General features: G+C 40.2%; 1 protein-coding gene across 5 annotated transcripts in view; it reads left to right on the plus strand.

The window, feature by feature from the left end:
- Positions 1–18,985, plus strand: part of ARNT2 (aryl hydrocarbon receptor nuclear translocator 2) — a 104,648-nt gene that overhangs the window by 70,283 nt on the left and 15,380 nt on the right. For all 5 annotated transcript variants that reach the window (XM_057427289.1, XM_057427374.1, XM_057427621.1 and 2 more), the window contains 6 exons: positions 2,447–2,523; positions 4,182–4,316; positions 4,972–5,046; positions 8,533–8,684; positions 16,012–16,084; positions 16,240–16,363. In XM_057427289.1, coding sequence (XP_057283272.1) covers positions 2,447–2,523; positions 4,182–4,316; positions 4,972–5,046; positions 8,533–8,684; positions 16,012–16,084; positions 16,240–16,363 — 636 coding nt within the window. The remainder of the gene's footprint in view (positions 1–2,446; positions 2,524–4,181; positions 4,317–4,971; positions 5,047–8,532; positions 8,685–16,011; positions 16,085–16,239; positions 16,364–18,985) is intronic.

Consider the following 18,985-nt stretch of genomic DNA (forward strand, 5'->3'; position numbering starts at 1 on the left):
CTCCTTCCTAAACACCATTTCATTTGTCCTGCTCTCAGTTCACACCTCCAGTCACAACTTTGTCAGGTGAAACTTTGGCATCTTCTTATCCCCTGCAACTGCGCACAACTGTCAGTTAAGCATTTTCTACCTATTTAAAATTAAACTTGCTCATGTGGAGGAGTGTAGGTTTAGTTTTGGAAGCTCAGCTGTCCCTGTGCTCCACATGTATATGAGCAGATAGCAGCCATGTGTCTGCCAAAATTTTGCCTTAAATGGACACAGATTTGGGTCTGTTTGGGTCCAACACAGATACATTTGCTTCTGCTTTTTCAGGGTAATATTGTCTCTCAAGAGACAGTCAAATTCAGGTCCTTTGCCTACTGGAGCTGTCGTTAGCTTATTACTGCATCTTGCATTGAAGAAATAACGGTGTGTAAACAAAACAAGGAAGGAAAACAACGTACTTCTAATGCTTCTCAAAGTACTTCTGTAGTACTTCTCTCAGCTGTAGTTTCATGTCAGTGGTTTATGCTCTCCATGTTATGCTGGTGTCTCAGAGCATGGAACTTATTGGTGTTTGGGATCTTGTTTGTGGTTTCCTTAGTGTGTAGAGGAAAAGAGGCTGGAATAATAGTGTGTGAAATACTGAATCAAGACTTTGTAATTTAGCTGCCTGATAAACTGCATGCAGTGCAGAATAGTTGTGCAGGGGGGATATATGCGGGTTGTCTTCATTTTAAGGATTTTCTGAATGAGGTGAAGAATCTTCAGTGGAAGTTTGGGTCTGTAGTGCCCCACAGAGGGACCTTCATTGGAAACACAAAATAATGTTTTATTGTAAAATAACGTGTTGATTCCACCCAGTGATATTTTTCACTTAAAGTGTTTAATAATAATGTATTCCTAAGGTGACATACTGCCACCTTGATCTTCTTGTGCAGTTTCTAAGAACACGTTTCAGAGGGGTATCCTGTTGTTTGAAGGATTGCAAGTGGGTTTAGAAGTTAAGGAGTTATTTAGAGCAAAATTTTTTATGTCTGGGTAGCAAGATTACTGTGTAGAAGACAAGGGGGTTTTGCCCAGCTCTTGTAGTGTGACACTGAAATTCCTGCTGCACCTCAATTTCCTACTTGTCAGAAGGGACAATAATGCTTTTTCTTTGTAAAGCTCCTGAGATCCCAGTTACCTGTTAAAATCACATTTATCTGTTGGGAGCTGCAAATGAAAATATAACCCCGAAATTGCAAATTCCATTGCAAAAAAAAAGTTTGAATATGCAATCAAAAAATACAGTTTTTTTTTCTTTCATATTTTGTGTATTTTATTATATAGCTCAAAGAGAACTAAAAACTACCTGTAGAGTGCTATATAGAAACTGATTGTCAGATAGGATTCAACTATTTGATGGAAAATAATTTCTTCAGAGACTACTTCAATTTCATCAGCAGCATTTGTAGTCTTTTTACGTAGTTGTCATTTAAGGAAGTTGTATGCTGTCATCCTCTGCGCAGTCCAAAGATTAACTTACATTGGGAATTATAAACTTTGAGAATCAAGTGGCTGTTTCATAATTGGTAGCTGCTTTGCAATTAATTTCATTAGTGCTTTAAAGTGCCTCTTAAATGATTCACTGCCTGTTGTGACTGAGTTCCTTGAAAAGCCTTGTGAAAGAGTTTACACATCGCTTAAAATAAGTCAGCAGTGTCACTTTTGGAAGATGTTTTTTTTAAAGTGCTTCATAGGAAATTGCTATCTCAAACCTGGAGTTGGGAAATAGCCTTAACTAAAGACTTAGCCAACTAGCAAGTAAACAGTGCTAATGTGAACGTTCCTATTTGTGAAATACTGAGATGGAAAACAGTACACGTGTATGTTTTGAAATGATTCCTGTGTTTATAATAGTTACTCCTGTTACACAACAGAAACAAGCGCTATTCACAAAGCATCCGCATTTTTTCAGTGTTTCAACTTAAGAACCCAGACTTAGTCCATTATAGAAAAAAGTAAAACCAGCTGTTAAATATAAGCATGAAGTTCATGAATAATCTAGTCTCTGCCTTGTTTTCAAGGCTTGTTGTAATACATTGTTCACAAAGAAAACTGACCATGATGTGCATTCACTGACCAGATGAAGTGACTACATGGTTCCAGTAACATGCTGCAGAGTAGTACTCACAGAAATGTTACTGTCCATCTTGGTTTATAATGGAATTTTTGGTTCTGTGCTTTGTCCAGCAGCCAAAAGTGGTGCCATGGGTACTGTATATGCATGTGAGGTAGGTAGGATTGAGCATGACTGAGGAAGATCATCTAATCTGAGCCCAGAGATGATGCCTGAATCCTAGAGAAGACAATAAGGCTATTTTGAATTATTTTAAGCATTTAGAATAGTATAGAACCAGTCTAGCAGCATCTCTGCTCATCTCAATTTCCCAATTATAACAGTGTTTGTTATTTACTCTAGGAATGACTATACCAGAAGAAGATGCTGATGTGGGACAAGGTAGTAAATACTGCCTCGTGGCAATAGGAAGGCTTCAGGTAATGCAGTCTTTCCGTGTACAAACTACTTCCAAAAGCATAGTCAGTGTTGTGGTTTAGTTGTAAAAGATTTGCACAAAGTTCTGGTACTAGATTCTAACTTTTAACGTGCCTCCAAAATATAAAGCACCTTGATGTCTGTGTGCAGCCAGTCACTTGTTTAGAAAATGTCAACAGAGGAAAATGGAAATGTGGTTTTGGTGAATATGTGAACTGAATCCAAAAACAGCAGCAAAGATGCTCCTGGAAGATGAGCGTGTACAAACCTCATATTCTCTGGGGTGTGTAAGGATGGGATATAGTAGATAGTGAAAAACATGGGAGTACAGGCACGGCAGGTGATAGGTTAAAGTGGCTCCCAAAGCCAGTGATATGCGCCTTGCTATTCTTCCATTCATTCTCTCTCTCTGGCAAATCAACTACTTGAAAAACTTTGATTGCAGGAGTTATTCTGAAAATGGTAAAGATAAGGTAGTCAAGAGGCACTTCACAAAGAATAGCTTTATTCTCAGTGTGTATCGTATTGTTCATTCAGATGTGATGTCAGCCAAGGGAACTGTCAGGATAAAATTTTACTTCCTTTTTGTCCAGATGGTTGCAATCGATGTGTTACATTTTCTTCCTTTATCCATTGCTGACGAGAGCTCTGAGCAGGAGCTAGAGCAGTCACGGTGAATCTCCTTCACCGAAGCAGGAAGGCTAATTTTTATCTTCCCTGTCTGGGAATTCTGCCATGGGTGAATGTGTTTGAGCCTCTTGCATGATCTCCTATTGGCGTGCACTCATTGCCATCTGCTAGGATGGCATCACTCCTTCTGAAAAGGTAGAATGACCCTTTCATTAGAGCACAGGTGCTAAGCTCATTTTATCAGAGAACAGCCTGCACATTACTGCAAGTGTTAGCACTTCTGCAGAGCGTGTCTCCATCGTGATGGCAGAGCAGCAAAAGTGTTGCATGATGCTTTTTAGGTTAATCATGCTTTTATAATCATGGGTAATATATTACGCTCTTGGAGAAAAGGAAGTTGTGGGGATTCATATGTTACAACTGCCAAAGAAAAATGATTTCCAAGAAAATTACACGAGTAACATGTGGAGTGTCAAAACATCTGTTACTTTAGAAGATCCAGCAGGCTATCTGAGGAAGAGCAAGGGGAGGCTCTGTGGATGGCCTTAGTCATAGAGGAGTCAAGGTGCACTAATTAAAAGTCTGTTCTATAGCAGCAGATTGAAGTCTTGCATACAGTTAACAGGCTAATCTGTTTCAAGACAGCAAAATAATGAGATTTTGTTCTTTTTGCACTGGGACCTTGTTAACAGAGATATTTCCGAAGGCTGTAAGAAAACAGTAGTCCAGTTTGTGTCCTCAGTAGGAATCCATGGATGTGAATCCAGCTGTACTTATATCCTTACTAAATCCATCCTTCTTCAGAACTTCTTGTGTGTTTGTTTTCCTGCCATGGTGTTAAGTCTAGATAGGTATCTTGGGGTGAGATATTTGCAAACTAGACTAAAGGCTGTTGTGTGTCATGTATTTGTGCTGTTGTTTTATTTCTGACCTCCTTTAGTAGTTAGCAGTCTGCCAACAGATTTTGTTCTTTAGCTAGGTAATCAAATTTGACTTAAGGTGACTGTTCTGTGGACTAATTTGGTCCTAGGTGACCAGCTCTCCAGTGTGCATGGACATGAATGGCATGTCGGTCCCCACTGAGTTCTTGTCCAGGCACAATTCTGATGGAGTCATTACCTTCGTCGACCCAAGGTGCATCAGCGTCATTGGCTACCAGCCCCAGGTCAGTGAGGCACTGCAAATACGCAGATGCTTTAAACCTTCACAGCTTTCCATTGAAGACAGTTCTGTGATAAAAAGTTAACAATGCTTGGAGAGAGTTTTAGTCCTGTAGATCTTTTCTTCTGCCAATCTATTGAGCAGTAAGCAAACATCATTTATGGCATCTGTTATCCTTTAGGCTTACATCTGCTCCTCTGAATAGGAGGCTAGTCACAGAACTGAGTAGAATAGTAAATGAAATCCTGACTACCACAACTCTCTCTTGAATAACTCTCAGTAGTTGCAGTTTGGAAGAAAAAATTTCTTGCTCATTTATTTTTCCCTTTTACTTTGACATTAGGTAGCTTTATTGTTTTCACAAAAACTAGTGCAATAAAATGAGCTGTAGTAGAGGATGTCAGTCTCTTCAAGACACCATTTCACAGTTATTAAAAGAAAACACTTAAAAATTGTTTGTAAATACATATATCTGTGCAACAGCAGAAATACAATGTGGGATATGATGCCTACAAACCTGTTTGTATGATTCATCCCTGATTAACCGAGTAGTCCCACTAAGGCAGGTAGATGTAGTGTCTGCAAGGATTACTTGCAGATCTGCCAGTGGATTTGTGCTGTGGTTTGGGGTTTTTACACATCTTTATGTTTTATTCTAGGATCTTCTGGGGAAAGATATTTTAGAATTCTGCCATCCTGAAGATCAAAGCCATTTGAGAGAGAGTTTCCAACAGGTGCCATGTCCTGCTCCTTTTCTTCTGTGATTTATTTATTATTGTTGTTATTATTTTGTTCAGAGAAGTAGCTTTTATTTTACATTTCAAGGTATTTCTTCTGTTATGCAGGAGAAGGAGGGGCAAGATAGGAAACAATTTGTTGATCAGTTAGTAATCAGTTAAGCTGCATAAATGGGAGTTTAAATGCTGTGTGTGTGTTGGCTGTATTTTCAGAAATAAGTCAACTTAGTTAAACATTTTGCTTTCTTTTTACAAAAATTTAGATGGGTGTTCACAGTTAGAGCTGTTCTGGAGATGCCTGCACAGATCCCACTCTGTTAAGTGGCAACTGAAAGTATTTAGCTCCCAAGATGGGCTGTTGATTTGAAAGTAGTTCTACCGCTCTAATGCTGGATTGTTTGTGACCTAAATTCTGTGCTAGCATAGATGATATACTTCATATGAGTTAATGGAAGTTACACCACTTCACAGCAACAGAGAATTTGACCCTTTTTCCTACTAGGAAATTGGAATGCAGAGAGAAGTAACAAAAGATATACAACATATGGAAAGAGTTACTGATTTGGATTCATTTTTACAGTGGGCCATGTTTTTACATCAGCTATATCAAAGCCATTTATTCCGTTGTAGAGCTTAGTGTTACAAATTGGTCTGGGACATACAGTAGGAGTGCTTTCCCCAAGCCCTCTGCCTGTTGCTGATCTTTTCAACACCTTCCCTGCTGCACTAGAGAGCGTGGCATATTATGTTTGACTGATTACTGAGGTTCACTTGATATAAGTGGTTCCAGATTTTCTTGCCAACAGCCTATAGCTCAAGCAAGATTTGATGATCCATCTTGTGTTGGATACTGAGATGTATTTTTGGCTGTGAAGTGTGGATATGAAGTGACTTCTAAAACAATTTGTATTTATTCAGGCATGTTATGCAAAAAGTGAGCCTGGAAAGCCTCTCTGGGGAAAACAACTAGATGCTGTTCTGTGTTGATAGAATAGATTGTGAAACTGAGGTTATGGTCTCTACAGAAGCATTGGAGATAGTGTAGGATACTGGTACTCCTGAGCTATTTCTCACCATCCCCTCCTTTAGGCATAGGCTACCAGCCCCACTGCTGAGCTAGCAGAAAAGGCTGTGAACACTCTGCATCCACTTCGGTGTCCCTTGAGCAGGCTGAGTTCAAAGAGCAACCAAAGACTTTTCAGGATGCTGGTTCGCAGGGAGGAGCCTGTGAAAATCAGATGCTTTACATAGGTTCACCACACCCAGTTATCTTCTCTGCCTCACCTTGGGTGGGGGTGTGATGTTGCGGCTGAACCTACCTGATGGGTAGCTGTCACCAGGAGTCAGGTACTACTCCCCAACTTCTCTCCTCCCTGACCTTCCCACCCTTTCTACTGTGGTGATGCTAGCACAGATGGACTTGCTGGGTGGGCTAGTTAGGGTACTAATTGCTTTTGCATGAGACTGGCTTTCAGCTGCTTCAGCTCCCTGAATTTGTGCCTGATCGCACCAGTGGCGCAAGAACAGCAAGAACACATATGCTGTTTTTCACTAGTGCCCAAATGATTGATTCCATTAATTTATCCAAGAGACAATGACAGAGAGCTGCTGGATAATAACATGTCAAACATCCGTCTCTGAAGTGATTGCCTGGGGCTCAGAAGGGCTGACTAACTAACATTCAAGTTAGTGACCTGTTCCACACTGTTCACCGAGAGTGAGATCAGGCAGTGGGAAGCTGCCAGAGTATCTCAGAACTGGGTTGCTGGGGACTTCACTGTCACTACTCACTATTAGGCATGTGCACAAATGATTTGCTAGATCAGACCTACATGATTTGCTTAAGGTCATACAAAAGAGCAGAAAAAAATGCAGATTAAGTGAAAGTTTCTGTTCATTCAACCTGTGTCCAATCTATGAAAATACTGTGCTGTTCCTTTGGTAGGCAATTCCTTTTTAAGTATATTTTTGTTCACTAGAGCAGCAGTATGATTTGGCCTGTTCCTTCAGTCATGCAATAAAAGACTGAAGTAAACAGTTAAGCTATGCACCAGGTGGTTTTTATTTCCAAAGAATGTAAGAAAGCAAAGATTAAATATTAGCTTTGATTTTTTTTTTTGTGCTGTTTTGTTTGTGTGCACTGGTTTAAGACAGTTCAGGATTTTCCCACTAGTGATCCCTATTCTTTATATATTATTACAGAATTAATGTTTGCTTAATTCAGACTTCAAGACAATAGATCACTGCAGTTTGTTTTATTATTGTTAGTTTGGCCATGGAAGTCTCTTTGTTAAAACACAACTGTGATTTCCAATAACACTTATTTTTTTAAAAACCCTCTCAAAACCTGACATTTTTAATTTGCTGACAGTATCAGAACCAGGTTGGGGCATAACAGAGGAGGGAGGAGGGTTTTACAGGTCTTGGTCAATTGCCAGAATCCATCTCAAAGCTTTTACTTCCTTGGGAAGATAAATTCATTCATCAGGGTGGGAAAATCAGGCTGGAATAAGATAGTCTCAAGGCCAAAATCAACAAATAGAGCTTGGTATCAAAGAATCCAGAATACAGCCATTGGATGTCCAGTAGGATGCTGTTCAGATTGAACGCTTTTACACAAGCTCTGTGGTTTCTACCCTGGGTGTGGTAGTAGAAAATTGCTGATAAAAGAATGTCACTCACTGAACTGAACTACAAAAGTAGTAAAAAAATAGGCATTTGCCTCAGTATTACTTTGAGCTTTCTTGGGCATCACTAAAGGGCTTTTTATCTTCTATTTGCATTCTTTCAATTTAATTCCATATCCAGTTGATCAGATTGAAATGCAGGAAAAAACAGGATTGAAGCATTTCTTATTAATCCAGTTACTTGTCGATAAAGACAGAGGGTAAATACTGGGGGTTTTCTCCTTTTAGAGAATACAGGCTGCAGATAGCTAATAGAAAATAAATTCCAGTGGATAAGGATTAACAATCCACAATGAGATGTGGCATTTCCTTGCAGCAGACTTTCCCTTTCCTTCCCTGAGGCACCCCTGAGATAGCTTGGTGGAAAAGCAGTAAAAAATAGATAGCCCAGGTAAGTGCCAGCTGAATGACTTGGAACAATATAAATTTTCTTCTGACTTAAACCAAGGTTTTTAGATGCCGCATGAAAGGCAACTACAGTGCCACTGTGCAAATATTGAGTGTACTTTACTTGGCTGCTTCTTAATTCTCACTTGATGCCCAACTATTGACTTCAACAAAACCTCATCTATCAAAACCAGAATTTGAACTGAGTGTTGCCAGATGTCTGTGGACAGTGGCTTATCAGTGTTCTCTCCATTCAAATAGTGGCTCACTCTTTCCTCTTTTGAAAGTCAGAATGTGTCCATAGCTTTCTGTAATTCAGGTTTAAAACATACCAGTTATTGCTGGGTTCTATTCATTTGCACAGGAGGTTGCAGTCTCCTTATATTAACCTTTCTGAATGGTATTGCAGGTTGTGAAACTGAAAGGTCAAGTCCTGTCTGTGATGTATCGTTTTCGCACCAAAAACCGGGAATGGATGCTTATCAGAACCAGCAGCTTCACATTTCAGAATCCTTACTCTGATGAGATTGAATACATCATCTGCACCAACACTAATGTAAAGTATGTGCCTTTCCAGATGCTCGTGTATGGGGTTTTGAAAGAATTTAAGCATTGCTGTAAAGCAGCATTCTGATTTTTTTTTTTTTTTATAGCCTGTTTCTAACTACTTTTATTTTTCTGTAACAGTGCAGTCTATAACAGGGTTTTTCTGCAACATAAGATCTCACAGCATAGCTGTTTCTCTGTGTCATGATCCTGCAGTGCTTCCAGGGCCTGGCTGCACTGGAGGAGAAACGTCACTTATCTGTTATGTCATTAGACAAGCCCATTGATCTCAGTCCAGGCTGCCTGAAACTAACACAGGGTTTCCAGCAGCAGACCAGCTGTCCTGATACTGGAGGAAGGTTAGCCTGATCCCTAAGCCAAAGAGAGGGTTGCGTGTCCATGCTCATTGTGATCATACCATTCCTTAGTCCTGGACATCTTCTTTTTGAGTTATCTACTCTTAATGGCACAGAAAACTGGCACAATCATTTCCTTAGTAGGCTTGACTGGGAAGGGTTCCCAATACTCAGTTAAGATCTAGTGGAATATCCCCAAGTATGGGGGCAAATCCAACCCTTATCTTAAGAGGGAAATTACAACATCCTGTCTTTGAATTAATGTTTTCAGAAATCTGTTACTGGACCTCTTAGGAGGAAGTAACTCCAGGACTGTAGTGGAGGTTCATCACCCTGTAACTGAGCAGAGAAGCTTTTGGAGCCTCCTGAGTTCTGAGCCAGTTACTGCAGAAGCTAATCTGGCCTTGATAAAACTATTGCTTTATAATGTGGGGGTTTTTATAAATATTTCTTCTTTCTAATATAAACTTAATCTCTTTCTAAAACAAAATCTGCTTCTGGTCTGACCAAAGATGTTTTGCCAAGGTTTTACTTCAGAAGAAATTACTGGTTTTCAGATCTCAACCTGTTTGACTACATAATGGAAATGCTGAACGAGCAGTCTGCTAGTGGAGATGCATGCTGAGAGCTCCACTTGCAAAACCAAACCCCTGGGGCTTTGGCATTTGAGCTTAGGAAGCTAATAAGTGTCTCACGGTGTTCCTTGACTTGTTCCTTTGGACACAACTAGAAGGGCTGTACATTCGCTCAGTTGCAACCTAGTATCGCAATTGGCTTGCTCAGTTTCTTTTGCATACTCAAAAAAGTCAGGCTTAAACAGCTGAACAGTTAAGCTCATTGAAGACAAGCAAATGTGTCTTGAAATCAGACAGCTAAATATCTCTCTGTCTTGCACTGTGCATCAAAATAGATATTTCCACATTTCTGCTGTCCCATATTTCTTTTCCAAATAATTTGTATATGCAAAAACAGGCCTGCAAAATTAAAAGCAACTTCTGAAATTTGCCCAAGGCTGGTTTAATTGTGTTTTGTTCCCAGGAGTCCACAGATCAAAAAGCAGGGCTGTAGACTTACGTCGTGTTGACTCTTGGGAATGTTTTTTTTTGCTGAGGTTCCACTATACTGTTCAGCTTGGCATCGCAGCCCTTACTGTGGTGAACAGGGCTATGGCAGCTTCTGGCTCTGAATAACAACCCAGAAATACTGACCTAATATGGAAGTTGCCTGCTGCTTCTGTGACAGAGGATGTTCCCTCTTTCCTGTCATGGCGAAAATGTTCTAGTCTGATGGCAAGATACAACCCATATGCATCTGCTTTTGAATAGTAGAAAGAATGCATTATTCAAACTGTTTTCTGTTTCCCCCTGTTCTCTCCCACTTCAAAGACAGATTTCCAGAGAGGATTTACTGTAATGCACTGCTGTTTCTGCCCATTTCTGGATCTTTAATTTTGTTGGGGTTTTTTTTGCATGTTTGAGGCCATGTTTTGATTTCTGATTTCCTAGATGCCTCGTGAATTATACATCATGATAACTGTTGATTTCCACTTCCTTGTGAAGCTCCTGCTGGGACTGGTTGTTCAGCACTGACCCCAATGTGCATGGCTGTCTTCACATGTTGGTGAAAGTATCAAATGCTCTGGGTCCAGCAACATGCTTCACATGGAGACCAAACAGGGGTGCCTTCCACTGCAGCTGTAGGCCGTTCTGCCCAAGACACATGCTGATGTGTCTGTCGTTGTGCTAACGTAGCCAGCTCCATAACATACATGTTTGAGGCAGTTCAAAATTCAGTGTGACGTTGTAAAGACAATGTTGCTAAAATATCTAGTTTTAAATCAGGTTTTAACTCAAGATGGTTTAATGTCACAGTACATATGTACATCTGTGTGTGTCTATTAAAGGAACGGAGTTGCTCAGTAAACAGAATTTTCCCAAAAGACTGTAGAGGGCAGTGGTGGTTCCAGTTATGGAGGGATTGATTATATTTTGGTGGTGGTGGTTTGTTTTGTTTCTTTTTTTCTCTTTTATTTTTTATAAAGATACTCCTTTGGAGCTTCAAACAGTCAACTTTCCAAACTTGCTTTTGGTGTGGAAGGATAACGAAACATTAGGTTCAAATGTTCACTTAGTTCCTTGCAAAAAAAAAGAAAAGAAAACTTCTCTCAGTTTCACTTGGGTGTAGTCATCCAAGAGAAACTTCCTGGAGAAATGAAGCATTTAACGTTTAGCATTTGTGCTGTGTTCGGCTGAAAAGAAGAGTCCCCTGTTTGACCACATCTTCCTGTGTAGTTGGGACTCTTTGATTTCCAAAAAGAAAGAATAATTGTGATCATTGTTTATTTAATATACAGATGGAGCAGTGTTTGAATAAAATAATCTGTCATGGTGACAGATAAAGACTACATGAAAGTCTTTTTTATGTATATAAATATGTTTATAATTATATATATATGAGAAAGATGTTTTTCTGACCTTTATGGAAATTCTGATGTTCCATTTTCTAAGCCCCGAGTCCTATATTTGTGCATTTATGAATCCAGCGGTTGTCCTGAGTCTCAAGTCTTGTCTCAGAATGCGCTGGCACAGGTCACTGTGGGAGGCAGCCTGCCCAATGAATCAGTCCTGCTTGTGGGAGAGATGCTTTCTGTTTCACATTCTCCTGGGCCAAAGTACTAAAGAGATGAACTATTCTGATAAAATTCCAGTCTATGATAGTGGTGCTGAAGACTTACTTTCTCATGATCTCCATGCTATCTGGGGTATCTGTGGTCTGTCTGATCCTTCAAGGCTGGTGTTGGACAGACCTTTTCATAGAGGTGAATTGGAGTTGGAGGTTAAAAGAAGGTCTGAAAGAGGATTTTACAGTTGCAGCCCCAAGACTTGTATTGCTCCCATTTTGTCCAAACCAGATGCAGGAAGCACGTGTGCCTGCATTACATAAACACAGCTTGGTAGAGATACAGTAGTAGTGTTTCTCTCTCACCACAGAGACTGTTAATTTTAAAGTTCAAATCCTATTTTGGTTACTCTGATGCTTAGAAAAGGGACAGGTGACTTCAGTATTCATAGAGAGAAAGAGTAATTTGGCTTAAATCCTTTCCAATGTCAGAGGAGCTTTCACCCAATCTTCCCTTTTCCTCTAAATACATTTACTTAAGTAAATTTGAAGTAACTACCAGATCCTTCAGATTTGCTGAACTGTTCCTTGTTCAAGCGAGGGGCTTTCCCAGTCTCATATCAAACCTGTGGGTGAGCCAGGAGTTCCTGCAGTAAAGCAGCAGTCCTCTGTTGACCCAGACAATACCTTACTTGCTGTGTTGAATATCCTGTAGTGCCAGGAACTTTGGCGTTCATTTACTTCTTGAAGCTGTGAAACTGAAATTGAAACCAAGGATGGTTTGAGTTTGGGTTTTGCCCAAACCAGTAATAATCCCTTGTTCTGTATCATCTTTACAGAAACCATCTAGCGATTGGGTCATTGAAGGGACCTGCATGTGATGACTGTTCAGTCCAAAGGGCTGGTTAGATGGCAGGGTGTGAAGCATCAGCTCTCTCTGGTTGGCTGGTCCATCAGTTGCTGCACAGCTTCTTTCAGGTTTCAAGCATCATTTGTACTATTTCTACAGTAGCAGCAAACAACAGCAGAAGATACTAACCTGGTTTTGTATTTGAGGCTTACAAATTGTAGCATAGCTTGTACAGACTTCAAGGAAGATACTCTTTTAAGTCTTTGGTTTTTATAGGAAATGGTTTTGGGAGGTTGTTCCTAAAGTTCAGTGCTGTTAGCACAATGTGGTATTTATATTGTACTGCAGCTTAACGAGTATTAGAGATGAAAGATAGAGAAGGGCAAAGGAGCACTAAGTTAGAGCAGTGCCTACAAAACAAATAACCAGTAAGTATGCTGTTTTGTTTGGCTCATTTGTATGTATATGGCTGAATCAAGAAAACATACTTTATACGGAACAGAAGAGACCTAATGTGCTGTTTATTGACACACGCACCAGGTCGGTGGTAGTAAAAACAAATGAAACAGTGTAATTAGCTTTCACGTTAACAACAGGATTTAATGGGTGTTTATTGTCCACAGAGTGGTATTTAGAAAAACTTCCCCATAGATTTGCTATGATTAAATTGCCTCCCATAGCTCTGTGGAATAGTATGCATGTTATGCTTGTGAACAGAGAATTTCTTTGCATTCCAGAGGTAATTTTTAGGAATTCTCTGTTGGCTAAAATCATGGAAAATCCATGGCTCTCTCATGACCTGGAGAGTACTGCCTTTTTTTTTGCATGTTACTCACAGGGCGAAAGTTATTCTGTATCTTACGTGTTCTTACACTGTAAGGCTAGCAGAAGGCTTTTGCCCATCTACTCCAATCTGCTGTTAGTTGCAGGTTACGGGGTTTTGTCCATTTTGCCATTAAAGCTAGTAACTGGTGTCTGAGCAAAGCATCCTTTGGAAAATATCAAGGGATGGAAAAATCTGTTATTTACTTCAGTACCTTGTTTGAGAGTTCCTCACGTTCCCATCTGTTTGTGCCTAAACTGTCATTTGACTTTGTCTGCATGTTTGTCTCTCAGTGCCTTGATGTTTGAATCTATATAGTTTAAAACTTAGAAGAACATTTGGATAAAAATCTAAAATAGAAGCCTGTGGCCAAAAATGTGTCCTAATTTTCCAGAGTTTTAAATCCATGATCGTGCTATTTTGCAAAATCCCATCTATTACCACTTGTCACATTATAGTGTCTCTCTGGGAGAACACCCACATGGTGTGTAATTCCTCTCAGCTGGGTGATTTTTCCCTCAGAGAGAGGCCAGAAACTGTGACCACTGTCAAGTATCATTTGCAAGTATCAAGCTTTCTTGTCAGTCCAACTCCAATTTTATCTTTTATCTCCAAAAGATCCTAATTTTGATCTTGCAAAATTTGGGTGTGAGTGGCTTATTTCCCCTTTGCTAAGTGATCAAAGAGCCTCACAGAGATCGTATGCTTCTGCAGATCCTCAGGCCAGAAGTAATCTTGCTAATTGTGACCAAGTGGCAGAAAGCAACTGTTGATGGAAGGTGGAAAACATTTAGATGATTTTGCAGCTGCTGAGGTTTTTGTCATTACACAGGCAGTCTTCCTTGAGGTGCTGCAATGCCAGCAAGCTCCCAGCTTGGCCTCTAGAGACTGGGTCAGAGCCTCCTGTGGAACTAGACAGTGCCAGAGCAAGGAACTCTACCTTCTCCATCGCAATGCTGCTTCTTCAGACAAGGGATGCAGTGAATCCTTTGCTTTTTACAGGGAAATCTCAAGCTGTTGTGCCTGTTTATCAGCTGGACTGTTGGCTGCACGCTGCTTTCAATGGGAAGTTGTGAAGTGAAGGTGGTGCTGAGCTCAGAGGTATTGCATGCCTAGGCTGCAGCCTGGGCACAGCTCAAAGCCAGCGGTGTGCTGGCAAGACCCTGTGGCTCTCATGTTCTGCCATCCCAGCTTAAAATGGGACAAAGCGGGGTTTATCTGTCTGTAAACAGACACAGAAACCTGTGCTTAGGCAAGTGAGGTTCCTAATGACCAGCATGGGGATCATGTAAGTCCGAACAAGAAAGCATAAATTTGCATTTTAATAGTAAAACGCTGTTCTTAATGCAATCCTTTCAAGAGGATTAGGTTTTATTTCTGGTAAGCTGTACTGCACACTGTTTATTTGTGTAGAAGCTTTTTTGTTACAGTAATTTTAAAGTGTCCTGTAGCAACAATTAATATAACTGTCTCTGATTCTATAAATTAGGAGCTTTGAATTTGCCTCCTTTCAGAATTTTAAAAAGCGAGTGAAGAATTTGATTCAGAACATCACTGTGCTGGATATATTACAAGTATATAAAAGATCTGTGTGTTTGTATAAATGCAATATATAAAGGCAGCATTTGCACATATAAAATGTGAATATACTGACTTACTGCCACTTGCGTGTTGTCCCTACAAGTCACCTATCAGTTAATTCTCATGACTTCCAATGATATTGGCTAATTGTCTTAGTTAAGTAGCAGCATCTGACACTAAGCACAAATTAAGTGCATTTCAAAGATGTGAGGAGTTTTCAGCACTGAAGTTCTTCATTCTGCCAGATGGCCCCAAACATTTATTGCCTCTGGCAGCTGCTTTTGAGTATTTTTCTATTGGGCTTAAACCACGACACTGCTGCACATTTCATTTTTCCTAAGTTCGTATGATTGGATTAAGGCTATTACTTCCAGTGATTTTTATCTCATTTAAACAGTGGATATTTTTTTGTTCAGTTCTGATTAGCATGGAAAGGAGTCTTGTGTTTTCTGTAGCAGCAGTCAACACAAATTGATTTTATGTAATGTCTTGATTTTATATAGTAGCACACAGAATTTATTTCTGGATAGTCAATGCCTTAAAAGCTTTCAGAAATGTAATAGACTCTGCACTTGGATCCTGATGAGACTAGAATCAAAGCATGTTAAATAGTTTGTATTGCAAAGGGATTTATATGCAGTTCTTTCTAGCTCAACAGGTTATTCCATATTCATGTCTGACATGCTTCGGACAGAGCTTTGATCACCTCTTCTTATTGCCTGGCATAACATAAATGTGTTAGTGTTACTGGAGGTTTCTTGTTCAGTATGATCAGTGAAGAGGTCTGGTATATTCATCGTTAACATTCAGAAGATATTCTTGGTGTTTTAATAGTGAATTCTTAATCCTTTATAGGGAGGTCAGATTCCATCCTACATTATTTGCCCCCTACATTTCTGTGATATTACAGCAGAAGTCTTCATGTGCCCTGGGGCATTCCTGTGCTGCAGCCTTTCTCAATGAGGAAGCTTTAAAAACCTATTAATTTCACAGGAAAGGATTTACTGTATCACCTGAGAGACGTTTCACTTGGAGTATACAGTAAGAGACGTGGCTGCTCCTTTTTGTATCTTAATTGGTTTTTGTAACAAAGTAATTTTGTCTCCTTTGCAGGCAACTGCAGCAACAGCAAGCAGAGCTTGAAGTACATCAAAGAGATGGGCTGTCATCCTATGACTTATCTCAGGTGAAATCTCTCAAGTTTTTATTTTTGTGCCTCTGATCTTTTAAAACAAAGCAGTCTTAGTTTTCAGAAAAACTGAAAATACTTTGTGACTATCCTTGAATTCCTTCTCATCAAATATGATGGAGGGAATTACCTTCCTCTGTGTATCTCAACAGGTGCCTGTTCCAAGTATACCAGCTAATGTTCACGAGGGTGGAAAGTCTGTGGAAAAGCCTGATGCTATCTTCTCCCAAGAGAGAGATCCTAGATTTGCTGAGATGTTTGCTGGAATAACTGCTTGTAAGTAAATGTGTCTGATGTTTAGTCTTTAACACTGCTAAACCTGTTACATGATGTGGAACACAGCTTCACAGAGTTTCCGGGGATTGAAGAGAGCCTCCAACATGGCAGAGAAATTTCCAGCAACATCAGCCTTCAGGACATTTTCTAGAATTTACCTTTAGTTGATATTTCCCCTAAAGATGGTGAGGGGTAAATTCAATGAGGGGAAGACAGCTTTGCTGTCATCAGAGCTACCTATTTTCGATTCTCTTTTTCACAGGGACACCTTTAGCAGTGTTTGTAGATACTAAACATTCTGAGCAGAACTTGCCATTTCTAAGTACGTATTTTCTTGGACAGCAGATGTGAGTTCATCTCTAAAATAGGCATGGATTAAGAAAGTTACCATGTAGTTTTAAGATAGTTTTTTTTATCATACCATCAGCTTTTACATTGATGTGTTCAGAGACACATGCTGCTTAAAGCGTAATAATATACCTGATTTCTGGTCAGATTGGACACCTCCAGTCACATTACCTGTGAGTAAGGCCTTGCTTTTTTTCCTACAACTTCTAAACTTGTTGCCAAGTTCTTGTAAGAGTGATAAAGAGTCTCAGAAATAGTATGTTCTTCTATGGTTTGTGAAAATATAGAAGTCCTTACTGAGTGTCCCAACCAATGTGTTTCCTAGCCCTGTTCTAAGAGATAGCAGCCAACTTGTCAGTGGGACAGACATAGCTGACTCAAAGTAGCCCCAGCCTATGCTGCTGTTGTCCTGACAGACGGAAGTCATTGAGAAGACTGGCAGCTGAAGGGGTCATCTGAGATGTATCTGTAGGAAACCAGGCTTGTTAATTCCACTGCTCGTGGAAGAACTCATAAATTGTTTATTGTTCTTAACTGTCCTCACTGAAAAAGAGAAGTTTTTACATTTGTTTTAAATAAATCAACGTGCAAGTGTCACGCAGTGCATGAAGGAAGTGACCCACAGGGTTTGACTCCAGGGGTGTTGGAAGATGACCTCACTGCATTGGTTTTTTATATCTGGATTCGCCTTTCCAAATGGAGAGGGCAATGTAACTGCAGAACAAACTTGATATTCTGTCCTCCTGTTGCTAGGACTTCTCTGTTATTTTTGTTCATCCTTGTCTGTCTACTCTAACAGTGAAGTCAACAACTGAGGCCATAAAAGGGGTCCATTAGAAGGTAGCAAGAGTCCAGCCCTAAACACCAGAACATGTTTTTCCAAGCAAGAACATCTTGCTTTTTGGCTGCCTTATTGGCTCTTTTTCAGCCACCTCTCAACTGTTTGTGGGTAGGGGTTAGGGTTAAGGGTCTGTCAAGCTGTGAGGTAGCTGGGAGGTTATATACTTGAAAATGCCATTTCTCTTTTCACTCTTATCAATTTACAGGATATGCTTTCTTTGGGACATTCAGCCTGTCTGAATTTCTCATGGGACCTGTGATCAAGGTCTTCTCTGAATGATAAAAACGGATGGTTCACAGTTAGAGATGAGATACATTGGCCAAAACCAATATTGACAAACCTGCATGCTGCCTGCAAGACATTTGCATTATGTTGATACCTGATCTCATTCTCTGCTACATTCTGTAAAAATACAGGTTTGCCATGGGGAGATTGTTGCCATGTTTTTAGTTATGTGGCCACACATAATTGAAAAACAAAAGTGGGGAGAGGAAGCCTGGCTTCACCAATTGATGCAAGTGCCTAGAAGCACAGGATGATGTGGTTCTTACAGAGATCTACTTTCTAAAGGCAGATACACTGGTCCTGCTGGGAGAAGGGCATATCATTAACCAGTACAGTGATGGGGTTTAGAGAGAAACAGGTCTAAGAATGCAGGTAAAGCACCAAAACAAAATAGATTTTCAATGTTGTACCAAGGGTGAGAGCAGAGAATTAGTGTGTAAAGGCCTGCTTGGGAATACAGCTGGGAGAGGTGTGGGCCAGATTCAGAGGCTAAAGAGCATTCAGGGTAACTCAGGAGAGAGATTTCAAAGCCAATTTAGCTGCTCACGATTAGTTTAGCTGTTCCCTTTGTCCTGGCCTCATCCTGCAGCACAGACCCTGGAAGCTGCCATGACAACTCTGCTCCACTTGAGGAATTCCAGTTCATTTAGTGCATTCTCAATTTTGCTGGTGAGTTGTTCTCAAATATCTGCAGTACCCGCAGGATTTTGGCTCAGTCTCTTCCAACCCTGAGAGTTTGGTATCCCTGTAAAGAAGGTTGGCCTTAGAAAGTGGCACATCTTCCATTCTCAATTATTCCTATTACCTACACAACCTTCTCTGGACCTTGTCCCCATTTCTCCTTTGTTTTCTCATATGAGAGCATAGGTCTGCAGCCCAGACTGTGTCTGTGCTGGGCAGTGTGTAGATAGTGAGGAATTTCTACAGATTTCCCTATGAGAGGAAAAGCAGTGACAGCTTGCTTTAGTGGCCTACACACTCCTCCAAGGCTCCTGGGAGGTAATTTGAGGTAACTTCTTTCTTTCAGAAGATGAGCTTAGATTCTTGTTAGGAACATAACATAAGAAGAACTTAGGCACAGTGAAGAGCTGTTGTGTGTTGGGAGGCCTTTGGTGAGCCATGCTAACAAGGTCTCTAAAAGCTAGGGA

The sequence above is a fragment of the Pezoporus wallicus genome, unplaced genomic scaffold, assembly GCF_028554395.1.
Source record: "Pezoporus wallicus isolate ANWC-B61680 ecotype Strahan unplaced genomic scaffold, APGP_CSIRO_Pwel_v1 contig_3952, whole genome shotgun sequence".
NCBI classification, from domain to species: Eukaryota; Metazoa; Chordata; class Aves; order Psittaciformes; family Psittacidae; genus Pezoporus; species Pezoporus wallicus.